The sequence below is a fragment of the Equus przewalskii genome, chromosome 28 (genome assembly GCF_037783145.1).
Source record: "Equus przewalskii isolate Varuska chromosome 28, EquPr2, whole genome shotgun sequence".
NCBI classification, from domain to species: Eukaryota; Metazoa; Chordata; class Mammalia; order Perissodactyla; family Equidae; genus Equus; species Equus przewalskii.
The window spans coordinates 2,186,741-2,200,336 of record NC_091858.1 but is presented as its reverse complement, the minus strand read 5'-3'; the positions used below and the strand labels follow the sequence as shown (position 1 = coordinate 2,200,336).

Below are 13,596 nucleotides of genomic sequence, written 5' to 3'. Positions count from 1 at the left end.
GTATTCTGCTGTTTTTGGATGGAGTGTTCTATATATGTCTATTAAGTCCTACTGCTTTAGCTTTTCGTTAAGCTCCACTGTTTCCTTGTTGATTTTCTGTCTGGATGATCTGTCCATTGATGTGAGTGGGGTGTTGAGGTCCCCTACTATATTGTGTTATTTTTGATGTCTTCTTTTAGGTTTGTTAATAGTTGTTTTATGAACTTTGGTGCTCCTGTGGTGGGTGCATAGATATTTATAAGCATTATTTCTCCTTGATGAAGTGTCCCTTTGATCATTATGTATTGGCCCTCTATGTCTCTCTTTACCTGCCTTATCTTGAAATCTGTTTTCTGTGATATAAGCATTGCAACACCTGGTTTCTTTTGTTTGTTATTAGCTTGGAGTATTGTCTTCCACCCCTTCATTCTGAGCCTGTGTTTGTCCTTGGAGCTGAGGTGTGTTTCCTGGAGGCAACAAATCGTTGGATCTTGTTCTTTAATCCATCTTGCCACTCTGTGTCTTTTTATTGGAGAGTTCAATCCGTTTACATTGAGGGTGATTATTGATGCATGAGGGCTTAAGGCTGTTATTCTGTTGCTCGTTTTCCAGTTTTCCTGTGTTTCCTTTGTTTTTCGTCCTGTGTGTTTTAGCCTACCCATTGACTTCTGCAATTTCTTATGCTGGGTTTCTTAGATTTTTCCTTATTTATGGTTTGTGCCTCTGTTCTATTTTTTTTGTGTAGTGGCTACCCTGAAGTTTTTATTCAGAATCTCATGCATAACATAGTGCATTTACTGGCGGTCTCTTACTTCCTTAGCCTAGACTTTTTCAGTCCCTTTCCTCCTCCCCTCCTAAATTATTATTTTCACCTCTCATTCCAACTTGTGTGTGAGTTTGTGGTTAGAGTGATGGGTTTGTCTTTGCTGTGGTGATTTTGTTCCCTTTATCCTAATTCTGTAGTTGAATATTTGCTATCTTGTTCTGATTCTATTTGTCTCCCTACTCTGTGTTTTGTGACCCCTTTCTCCCTTTTTTTCTTTTTTCAGGTATGAGGGCCTTCTTGAGGATTTCTTGTAGTGGAGGTCTTGTGGCTGCGAATTCCCTTAGCTTTTGTTTGTCTGGGAAAGAGTTAATTTCCTCCTCATATCTGAAGGATATTTTTGCTGGATAGTGTATTCTTGGCTGAAGATTTTTATCCTTAAATGTTTTGAATATGTCATTCCAATCTCTCCTAGCTTGTGAGGTTTCTGTAGAGAAATCGCTGAAAGTCTGATAGGAGTTCCTTTGTAGCTTATTTTCTTCTGCCTTGCTGCCCTAGGTAGTCTTTCCTTGTCATTCATTTTTGCCATTTGTACTACTATATGCCTTGCAGTAGGTCTTTTTACATTGACATATCTATGAGATCTGAAATCTTCCTCCACACGCATTTCTCTCTCAATCCCTAAATTTGGGAAGTTCTCTTCTATTTTGTTGAGCACACTTTCTGCTCCATTTTCCTTTTCCACGCCCTCAGGAATTTCGATGATTCTTAAGTTGTATTTTCTCATTGAATCTCCTAATTCTCGGAGAATTTCTTCAGTTTTTTTAATTCTTAGTTCTCTTTCTTCCTCTGTCTGGGGCCATTCAACCTGTCTATCTTCGATTATGCTAATTTGCTCCTCTATGGCATTCAGGGAATCCATATTCTGTATTATCTGATCCATTGTATTTTTCAACTCTAGTATTTCTGATTGATTCTTCTTTATAGTTTCAATCTCTTTTGTGAAGTAACTCCAGATCTCGTTGAGTTGTTTCTCCATATTTCCCTTTACCTCATTAAGTATTTTGATGATAGCTATTTTGAACTCATCTTCACTTAATTTACTTATTTCCAAGTCCTCAGGACATACTTCTGTATTTTTACTGTTTTCCTTTTGGACTGGAGCTTTTATAAATTCTTGGATGGTAGAGGACTGGTTTTTGCGCATGATGCTATTATTCAGTTGCAGTTACAGTCTGTCACCACTAGAATGGGATCGAGAGCCACGCGTTCTGAGCCCTCCGCCTTCAGGTGCAATGGCAGAGCACAGCAGGGATTCGGGGAGGAGGGGCACTTTCTCTCCCATGCCAACCTGGATTCTGATCAGCTCTCACTCTCTGGTTTCTCGGGGCCCTGGCTTGCTGTGGTTCCCCCATACAAAAGCTTTCCCCCATTAGACGGTTTCCGCTGCACGGGCGGTGGGAGTCCTGGAGGATCCCCGGATGCGTGGCCCCTCCCCTGCTCCTTCCCTTCCCGACAGCAGCAATCCCAGTCTCTAGGGGAGGGAGCAAAGATCTCTCTTACCTGGTTCCAGCTCCTCTGAGGGCGGCTCCAGCCTCTCCGCCCTCCGTCGTTTGGCTGCTGTGGGTCTCTGATGATCTCTGTGTTTTTAGGGTGTTTTGGTTGAAAAGCAGTTGCTCCTTTTGGTTGTAATTTGGAGGGGAGAGAGTCTGGGGGGAGCTCACCTGACGTCACTCTATTTTTAATTTTTTGAGGAACCTCCATGCTGGTTTCCATGGTAGCTGCACCAATTTGCATTACCACCAGCAGTGCACAAGGGATCCCTTTTCTCTGTATCCTCACCATCACTTATTATTTCTTATCTTTTTGATAACAATTCTAGCAATGAGGTGCTATCTCTCCGTGGTTTTGATTTCCATTTCTCTGATGACTAGTATGTTGAGCATCTTTTCATGTACCTGTAAGCCATTTGTGTGTCTTCTTTGGAAAAATGTCTTCTCAGGTCCTCTGCCTGTTTCTTAATTGAGGGTTTTTTTTGGCTCTTGAGTTCTATGAATTCCTCATGTATTTTGGATATTAACCCATTATCAGATATATGATTTGCAAATATTTTCTCCCATTCAGTAGATTGCCTTTTCATTTTGTTGATGGTTTTCTTTGCATTGTGGAAGCTTTTTAGTTTGATGTAGTCCCACTTGTTTATTTTTGCTTTTGAGAAAATTATATATCTTTCTTGACTGTCTTCACCAAAAAAAATCATTTCTAATCATAATTGTATCTTCACTGCTGCCTAGTACTGCTTTCATATGTCTCTAATCCACTCTATCTGAGTTTTTCCAAAATTTTAAGAATCTAGCCTTAACTTTAATTGTTCAACTCTCTCTCTTGTGTGTCATCAAGAAAAGAGAGATCATCTTATATAAACTTTCACATTTGTTTCTTTGCTACCTATAAACCTGTAATGTTTTAACCTTCTTTGTGTATATATTCATGACCTAGCAATTTTGCTGTAAAACTTTACCTTAATGAATTAAAGCATTGTTTATAATAATGAAATTTGGAAACAGCCTAAAAGTTCAGTACTACCAGAATGGCATTCTCATTTAACTGTGTATTGTAGGGCCATTAAAAAAAAATGAGGTATATGGGGCTGGCCCAGTGGGATAGTGGTTAAGTTCACATGCTCCGCTTCAGTGACTTGTGGTTCACAGGTTCAGATCCCTGGGACGGGCCTAGCACCGTTCGTCAAGTCACACTGTGGTGGCATCCCACATAAAATAGAGGAAGATTGGCACAGATGTTAGCTCAGTGACAGTCTTCCTCAAGCAAAAAGAGTAAGAGTAGCAACAGATCTTAGCTCAGGGCCAATCTTCCTCACAAAAAAATAAATAAAATAAAAATGAGGTATGTCTTATATATGCCTGACGTGGAGAGATGTATATGTTATATCACACAGTTAAAAAAAGTGGGTGTCATCATTCATAATAAACACTCTCTGCAGACTAGGAATAGAAGGAAACTTCCTCAAGTAGTAAAGGACATCCATGAAAAAGCTACAGCTAACGTCATACTAAATGATGAAAGACTAAATGCTCTTCCCCTAAGATCAGGAACAAGACAGGGATGTTCACGCTTGTTACTTCTGTTCACCATGATATCAGAGGTTCTAGCCAGTGCCATCAGGCAAGAAAAAGAAAGAAAAGCCATCCTTGGGAAGGAGGATGTAAAAAATCATAGATTTAATAAGTGAGTTCAGCAAAATCTCAAGATGTAGGATCAGTATACAAATACCAATTATATTTCTGTGTACAACCAGTGAACAATCTGAAAATGAAAGTACAATGGGATCATAATAAAATGCTTAGGAATAAATTTAACAGAGGTATAAGACTTGTACACTGAAAACTATAAATCATTGCTAAGAGAAATTGAAAATCTAAATAAATAGAGAGTTACTTCATGTTCAGGTATTGGGAAATTCACTACACTTAAGACTGCAGTTCTCTTCATGTTGGTCTAAAGATTCAGTGCAATCCCAATCAAGTTCTCAGCAGACTTTTTTGTAGAAATTGTCAAGCTCATCATACAATTTATATGAAAATACACATCAAGTATTCCCAAAAACAATCTTGAAAAGGAAAATGTTGGAGAACTTACTCATCCTGATTTCAGCACATCCTATAAAGCTACTGTAATTGAGCAGCATGAAACTCACATGAGAATAGATATCACATTAATAGAATGAGGAAAAAAAACCACATCATCTCCATTGATGCAGAAAAGGCATTTCACAAAACCTAACACTCTTTCATCATTAAAAACTCAATGAACTAGGAAGGGAACTTCTAGAACATGATAAAGGCCATATATGAAAAACCCACGGCTAACATCATATTCAATGGTGAATGACTGAAAGCTTTTCCTCTATCAGGAACAAGGCAAGGATACCTACTACCACCACTTATATACTTCTGTTCAACATAGTACAGGAAGTTCTAGCCAGAGCCATTAGACCAAAAAAACGAAATCTGAATTGGAATGGAAGAAGTAAAATTATTTCTCTTGGCAGATGACGTGATCTCGTGTGTCTAAAACCCTAAAAAATTCCACAAAAAAACCTGTTAGAACTAATAAAATGAATTCAGCAAAATTGCAGGATACAAAATCAACCTACAGAAATCAGTTATATTTCTATATGCTGAGAATGAACAACCGAAAAAGGAAATTAATAAAACAGTTCCATTTACAGTAAGATCAAAAGGAATAAAATACTTGGGAATAAATTTCACCACGGAGGCAAAAAGTCTTGTACCCTGAAAACAACAAAACATTCTTAAAAAAAATTAAAGAAAACCTAAATGGAAAGATATCCCATGTTCCTTTAAGACTTAATATTGTTAAGATCACAATATTAAGTACAGTCCTTCTTAAAATACCAATGGCATTTTTTGAAGAAATAGAAAAACCCATCCTAAAATTCATAGGGAATCTCGAGAAAGGGATCCCCAAATAGCCAAAACAATCTTAGAAAAGAAGAAAAAGGTTGGAGTATTCACACTTTCTAATTTCAAAACTTAATATAAAATTAGAATACAATACAGTAAGGACAGATATATATATAGACCAATGGAATAAAATAGAGAGCCCAGAAATAAACCCTCATGTATGTGATCAACTGATATTCAACAAGAGTGTCAAGACCATTCAGTGGGGGAAAGGACTGTCTTTTCAACAGATTGTGCTAGGAAAACTGGGTATCCACATCCAAAAGCATGAAATTGAACTCTTATACCATACACAAAATGAACTCAAAATGGGTCAAAGACTATAAAACTTTTAGAAGAAAACAGAGGAAAATGTTCATGACATTGAGTTTGGCGATGATTCCTTGGAATTGATACCAAAAGCACAGACAACAAAAGAAAAAAATAGATAAATTGGACTTCGTCAAAATTAAAAAGCTTTGTACACCAAAGGACACTATCAACAGAGTGAAAAGGCAACCCCCAAAATGGGAGGAAATATTTGCAAATCATGTGTCTGATAAGTGATTGATATCCAGAATAAATAAAGAACTTCTACATCTCAACAACAAAAAACAACTCAGTTCACAAAGGACTTGAGTAGACATTTCTCCAGTATAGATATACACATGGCCAATAAGCACATGAAAAGATGCTCAACATCCTTAGTCATTAGAGGAATGCAAATCAAAACCACAATGAGACAGCACTTCACACCCTTTAGGATGGCTATTACCAAAAATGAAGAAAAATAACAACTGATATTGAGGATGTGGAGAAATTGGAACCCTCCTGCATTGCTAGTGGGAATGTAAAATAGAGCAGCCACTGTGGAAGAGTTTCGTGGTTCTTCAAAAAGTTAAACTTAAAATTACCATATGATTGACCAATTCCATTCCTGGTTATATACCCAAAAGAATTCAAAGCAAGGACTCAACCAGATACTGGTATACCAGTGTTCATAGCAGCATTATCCAAAAAGCCAAAAGATGGGAACAACCCAGGTGTCCATCAGCAGATGAATGGATAAAGAAAATGTGGTGTATACATACAGTGCAATATTATTTGGCCATAAAAAAGAATGAAGTTCTGATAAGTGCTGCAATATAGATGAATTTTGAAAACGTTATGTTAAGTGAAGTAAGCCAGACACCAAAGGACAAATATTGGTATCATTCCACTTATGTGAGGTTTCTAAAATGGGCAAATTCATTGAGACATACAGAAAGTAGACTAAAAGTTATGAGGGGCTAAGGGAGAAAGGAATGGGGAGTTACTGCTTAATGGTTACCGAATTTATGTTTTGGATGATGTGTTTTGGAAATAGATAGTGGTGATGATTCCACAACATAGTAAATGTACTTACACCCACTCAGTCGTACACTTAAAAAATTGTTCAAATGATATAATAATAATGTAAGGCAACTCTAACCTGGTCTTTTACTTGATTTAAACAAGATTTCAGCTGTTAAAATTAATGCTCAAAGTTGGGTTTCATATAGAAACCAAAGGAGATGGTCATGTTCTCTCTCAACTTTGCGTTTGTGTTTGTATATTTTTAGGGTTAATGCCTCTGGCAAGTCAAGAATCTTCAGATAGTCTGGCAGCAGAGATTGTTACACCTGAAATCAGGTAAGGACATCATGAGGTTCACAGTCACACTGCACTAACACTTTGAACATGAACTCAGTATTAAATGTCCGTGTTTTCAGCATGTAAAGTTAGAAGCTCCTTCAACTAGCCCCAGAGACTTGAATTTTGATTTCGATAGGACGTTTCACACGTACACAGCAATCTAATAGATCTATGCTTGGGTATCCTTAGCAGACATATACAATGAAACCAGTTGGCCCAAAGACAAAGGTTATGCTTAGCCGTCAATCTGCAAGATATTTAGTCCCTAAGATTTATCTGTTAACTACGTGGAATGGTCTGGGAAGGATAGAATGCAGTAGACAGGAGGAGTTATCTCCCTATCTCTACTACTCTTCCCTCAGTAGCACCTTACATTTTTATTTAGTCATAGTAGTTTAAAAATTCCATTTATTTCAGTACATACCTGGCTTTATGTGTAAGAATGAAAAATTGTTGCCGGGGGGTGGGAGAGTGGGGGCAGTGCAGGTAGGCACCAAGTGTCCAGCAGAAAGAGAACGATTACTCCTGAAGATTGCTTTTACCTTCTTTGGGTATATTTGCCAACTTTTTAAATTGACGCTGGCCTTGATTCTCCATAACATTCTTGAGGGTATTAAATAAAATAAAGGTTGTAAAAGTTTTATAAACTGTGAAAGTTACAATAAGCATTCAAATACTTGTTGAATAAATGGAGACAATATTAATAGATTGTTGTGGCATTTAAGGAGGACAGACGAAAGGAGTATAAAGCAACAGCAGCTCTGGGAGCATCATCTATGCCTTTTACTTTCTGCCATCTGATATGGTACTTCATTACTGAACCAGTAAAATTTGTTGATTGAATGAACTCTTATTATTAATGAATATTTATAAATAAATGGTTATGTCCAAAAAAACAATTTTTAAGGATCTTATAGGTAATAGTTGGATTTTTAAACTGAGGAAAAAGAACATGATAAAGATTCAACAAATAAAGTGGCTTTTTTGAGTATGACTCAGTACAAATTAAAATATACTCTGTCCAGAAGAGAGCTATCAAGAAAATGAATGATAAAAGGGATGAAAATTTTGCAACATAGGTCATAGACACTAGGCTAATATTCTTAATACATAATGAAATGTCTGTCAAATTTTCAAAAGCTTGTGACAGTTTTCACTGAGTTAGTTAAGGGTGTGGAGAAATTGGAAACTGCATAAACTAGGATAAAAGATTAAAGTGGTACAACTTTTTTTTAATTATTAATTTTTTGAAAATTGAGATATAATTGGCATATAACATTGTATTAGTTTTAGGTGTACAATATAATGATTGGGTATACGTATATATTGTGAAATGATTACCACAGTAAATTTAGTTAATATCCATCACCACACATAATTTAAAAATTTTTTTTTTGTAGTGGTACAACTTTTCTTCCAAGCAGTTTGGCAGACTGTATATTGTCTAAGCAAATTTGCCTATCTTTTGACTCAAAAATTACTTTGCTGGGAACTAACCTTAAGGAAATAACCAAAAATATACATACAACTGATCATTGTTAACATGTTAAAGCTCAAAATGGGTAACAATAAATGTCCTATAATTGTATGTTGATTAAATAATGATTCATCTATGTATTTTAACATGTCATTTAAAATATTAAAGTATAATATTCAATGATATGAAAAGATTATGAAAATTTAAGTGTAAATATCAAATGTCAATGTAATATGTGCAGTGTGATCCATTTTTAAAAGTGTCTGCATGTGTGTACATATGCATAGAATTAGAAGGCTATATATAGTTCAGCAGTAATTATTTTGTACCATTGGGTTATGGAGGGTTTGTATTTTCTTCTCATTTATTCTTTTTTTCCCCATGTTGAGTGTTTTACATTGTTATATAATTTTGTAATTACATTGTAATTAATTACAGTCCTTGAAAAATATGATAAAGTCATTGTTGTCCATATACAAAATATATCGAGTTCTATATAATTGCTTAACTTGGACCACAGATTTGACTCTCATCTTTTCAGTAGCAAAAGTAAAAGCACCTTATAAGATCTGTGGTATTTACAAAATAAGAGCAGACTATTTTGTGTATTTATTATCTTGTTTTTGTTTTTTCTTTTTCCATGAGAAACATAGCTTTTCATAGTGCCTGGTATTGGTAGTAGTCTTCTTGGGGCCATCTAAAGATGACCCTACGTAAAGAATGAATTAGGTCTTCAACAAGTATATCTTGAATTGTATCTTTATATGAATTGATGTTGAGTTATATCATCTGTGCAGTAAAATAGTGGCAAGTTTTGTGTAGCCGTTGCTTTTAACATCCCTCAATCTAAGCTTTTGGCATAACACAAAGAGCACAAAACAGTAACTTGGGTCTGATAATCTGGCTTGTTGCAAGGATACAACTTTATGTATCTGTAGGAGTGGGTGGACTGCACATCTTGAAGGCATTTTTCATTGAATATTATAATTTTCCACCAAATGATTGGTAATTTAAGAGCATAGCATTAGAGATTAGAGATCCTGTTTTTTTGATGAGGACCAAAGAACAAATGTATAAGTGCATTCATAGCTTTAATATTTACATCAGCAAGGAAATAGGATTTTAAAATCTCTTTCATTATAAATCATGATATTTGAAGATTCTGAATCTTTAGATTATCTTTTCTAAAGTACTTACTTAAGACCTAAAATGTAACGTCTTAGCCAGTGACAACAGGAACTACATTTTTTGCAGATACTTTGTTTTCTATTTCTGTTCTTTGTATTAGATCTGTAGCTGTGCATAGCTGGATTGTGAGAACTATACTATATTAATGTACCAGATAATCAGTTTTTCTTTTGCTCACTCAGGGAGAAACTTATTCGCCTTCAGCATGAGAATAAGATGTTAAAACTTAACCAAGAGGGTTCAGACAATGAAAAAATTGCCTTATTGCAGAGCCTTCTGGATGATGCAAATCTACGCAAGAATGAACTGGAGACAGAGAATAGGTAGGACTGTTTACAGGCGACAGCATTTAGCATTTAACAGATTTTCTCTTTTTGCCTTGATTTTGATTCCCTTAAACAGAGGTTTGAATTTATTTCAAAAAATGATAATATATTATCTCATTTTCCTTTTAAGAATATTTTAATCCATTTCTCCACTTATGGACAGACTTGCCAAAAAGTATTGTACCTCTAGAATAGTATTTTCCTCTTTATTTCTCAGGGAAAAGGATACCAAAGCCCTACCATTTTCCCTTTCTGATCACTAATTAAACTAGAGGTTTGAAAGAAAATGACCATTAATTCACAATTTCAATTCATGATCGTTATCAGATTAATGACGTTTACCCTGTTTTTATAAGCTCATGTTTCAGAGGATCGATTGGTGTGAGAAAAATAGTGGGCTCCATCATAATTGAGTTGACAGAGCATTCTTTTAAAAATCTGTTATCTCTTGTGACTGTAAAAGGAAATCATTCATCTTACGGACAATTCAATTATTTTGAGAATTTAGAATCTGCAAATTTAACAAGAAAATCAGTTTTCTGTTTGTAAGTTTTCAGCGTTGGCATTATGCTGTGATTCAAAGCCACTTTAAAAGCACTTGCTTATTCTGGCGAGGGTTACTTTTATACTTTGTTGGGACAATCTTCTGCTGCTTTTCCATTTTGGAAATATTTCTTAGACACCAAACATGTGGTGTCTTTTTTTTTTAGTGCTGTGATATTCTGTCATTTTTTAAGGATTTGGCGTTTTTATTAACAGTTTCATAGTTTGCCTATCACAGATTCTTTATTATGCCTGATTGATGTGGCATTTTCCAGATATGAGTCAGTCTTGTGAGTCAGAATTGTTATGACAATTTACATATCCTACCCATCCTCCTGTAGCTCTAGCTTTGTTTTTTCTTTTTCTTTTCTTTTCTTTTCTTTTTTTTTCTTGAGGAGGATTGGCCCTGAGTTAACACCTGTGCCATTCTTCCTCTATTGCTTTTCATGTGGGATGCTGCCACAGCATGGCTTGACAAGTGGTGCTAGGTCCATGCCTGGGATCCAAACCCCCAAACCCTGGGCTGCTGAAGCAGAGTGCATGAACTTAACCACTACGCCACAGGGCTGGCCCCCTATAGCTCTAGTTTTTAAAGCTACTGAGGTAGCACCTGCCAACAGTATAAATACCAGGGCGATTATTAGAACATAATTAAGCATAAACAGAGGGAGGACATTTTCATATCAATTCTAAGGAACATAAAGAACAAATACTCTTTTAAAAATACTTAAAGTGGAAAATGAGCAGGAGAGGAAGAGAAGTTGTAGCTAACAGCTGGCGGTTACGCAGTGCGCGTGGTGAGAGCTCCGTGTTCACATCCTCGCCCTTTGCCTCTGGGCTGCTCTTTAGCCGGCTTGGTCAGTCAGCCTTCTCCCTACCCTGTTTTGCGTTCGGTGAATCAGTACCACTTCTTTATAATGCTTTGCATTATTTCTCACAGGTTTTCCAGCTATTGCTTTTTCTCATCAGAAACAGAACAGCGAGTTGTCATCCATACAGTACTCATGTGGGTGGATGACTGATTCCTCCAAGGCCCTATGTTGTTTACAGCTGTTTGCAATTTAGTATTGTGTTTGTTTCCTAAATTACAACCCTGATGATAACTTCCTTTCAGACTGTATATATCTATGACCTGTAACAATGATAATAGCAGCTCCTGTTTGTTCCAGCTGTTGTGCTAAGTATTTTACATATGTGGTCTTATTTGTTGAGCTTCGCAGATGAGGGCGTTTGGGCTCAGACCCAGGTTACCTGACTCCAGAGCCTTTCCCTAACCAGTACCCTCCTTCTTGCCAGTTTATCTTCTGTCATGTTTGTAAAGCATTTATTTTTTTCCTGCCTTCCTCTTCACAGGATGCTTTTTCTCTTAACTTTACCCTAAGTTTGTTGTTACTGAATTTAGGAAGTATTTACTTTACCTTGTCTCTGCCGCAGTTTACAGCACTGGACTGATACCAGGAAACCCAAGTTTTAATCCCACTGAGTGTTTTAACTGTACGACCTTAAATACAGTTTGCTTACCGCCCACATGTCATCTGTTAGAAGGAAAGGTTTGTAGTAGACCTCCACAGTCCTTTCCAATTAGTTTTCCCAATGAGTCAGCGTTTTTAAAAAATCTGTAGTCCCTTCTGACCCTCGAACAATATTAGCAGAGGCGTGAAGAGTTGAGAGGAGAGCCATATCAGAACGGCTCAGGGAGCTTTCTCAAAGCACACGTGATCTTGGTCCTGTGCCTCTCAGAGTATATCATGATCTCAAGCGCACCCTCTCCCTACACCCCCCAGACAACTAACCTTATATGATTAGACTTCCATTAAAATGTTAACTAGCTAAATTCCTGAATGGGGAGAAAGAAGACAGGCATTTATAGTGTACCTGTACTATAAGGTACTGAACTAGATACACTTTATATGTTATCTCTCTTAATCCCTTAACAGGCCCATGGGGGCGGGCATTATAGTCCTCATTTATTTTGTAGATGAACTTTTTCATATATATTTACATGTATTTGTATAGCTTCAAATGTGTGTGCACGTGCACATGCACGCACATGCTTCATATTTTAAGAGTTTTGTTACTGTGTTTACTTGTCCATTCCCCATCACTGGGCTTTTGAGTTGTTTTCAAATCCTTCCAAGAAACATCTTGGTTTGGTGTGATTCTGTTTTATGACGTTTACCATGGCCTCCACCTAGTAGGCTTACAATATTTGTTGACTAAATAATTTGAGAAATGGCTAAGATAGTTGAAATAGTCTTAGAGTTTGATATATATTTCCGTATTGCTTTCTGAAAAGATTGGACAAAGTTACAGTGTCACTAGTAATATATTTATGTACCCCTGTCCTCATATTAAATATGGATATATTCAGCTAATTCTTTAACTATTGAAAAGCACTCACATTTTCTATTCCTTGATGTGAAAACATCAGTTATTATAACTGATTGCATTTTTACTGTAATTCTTACTAAATTATAGAGCCTAGAAGGTTTATAATAAGAATTTCTTACAACATTGAATAAAAAAATTTCTTGTTGAACTTTCTGGCTGTTTTGATTCTAAATACTCACTTCCCTTAATTTGGGGCGGTCTGGCTTTTACTACTGTCATTTCACTAAAGCATTTCTTACTAAAATAACCAGTCATCTCTTAAATGGCCAATCTGATGGGAATATTCAAGACTATCTTTCCTCGTCTCTTTACTAGAGTCAACCATCGCTTATCGACGGAGATACGTTTTGAAAAATGCGTTGTTAGGTGATTTCATCATTGTGTGACTATCATAGGGTGTACTTACACAAATCTAGATGATACAGCCTACTACACACCTAGGCTACACGGTACTGATCTTGTGGGGCCACTGTCATGTATGCAGTCCATCGTTGACCTAAATGTTATGCGGCACATCACTGTATATTCGTTATTATTGATCATTTCCCTCTTCTTCACATTTTTCATTTTCAGTAACATCCCTCTCTTAGGTTTTTCTTAATTCTCTGATTATTCTCCAGGGTGAGATTCTTCTTTCTGTCCTTTGGTTGGTGATCTGCCATGGACCATCTTATTTCTCTTCCACTCTTCCTCACATCTAATCAATATTGTTTATGCTCATGGCTTCAGTTAATTTCAAATAGCTCCCAAATCTATTCAATTCAGGCTTCT

The 13,596-nt window shown here is 36.3% G+C and overlaps 1 protein-coding gene across 2 annotated transcripts in view; it reads left to right on the top strand.

Moving 5' to 3' along the window:
• The window catches only part of HOOK3 (hook microtubule tethering protein 3), a 103,287-nt gene that overhangs the window by 61,629 nt on the left and 28,062 nt on the right, over positions 1-13,596 (top strand). For both annotated transcript variants that reach the window (XM_070598692.1, XM_070598693.1), the window contains exons 14-15: positions 6,828-6,897; positions 9,748-9,888. In XM_070598692.1, coding sequence (XP_070454793.1) covers positions 6,828-6,897; positions 9,748-9,888 — 211 coding nt within the window. The remainder of the gene's footprint in view (positions 1-6,827; positions 6,898-9,747; positions 9,889-13,596) is intronic.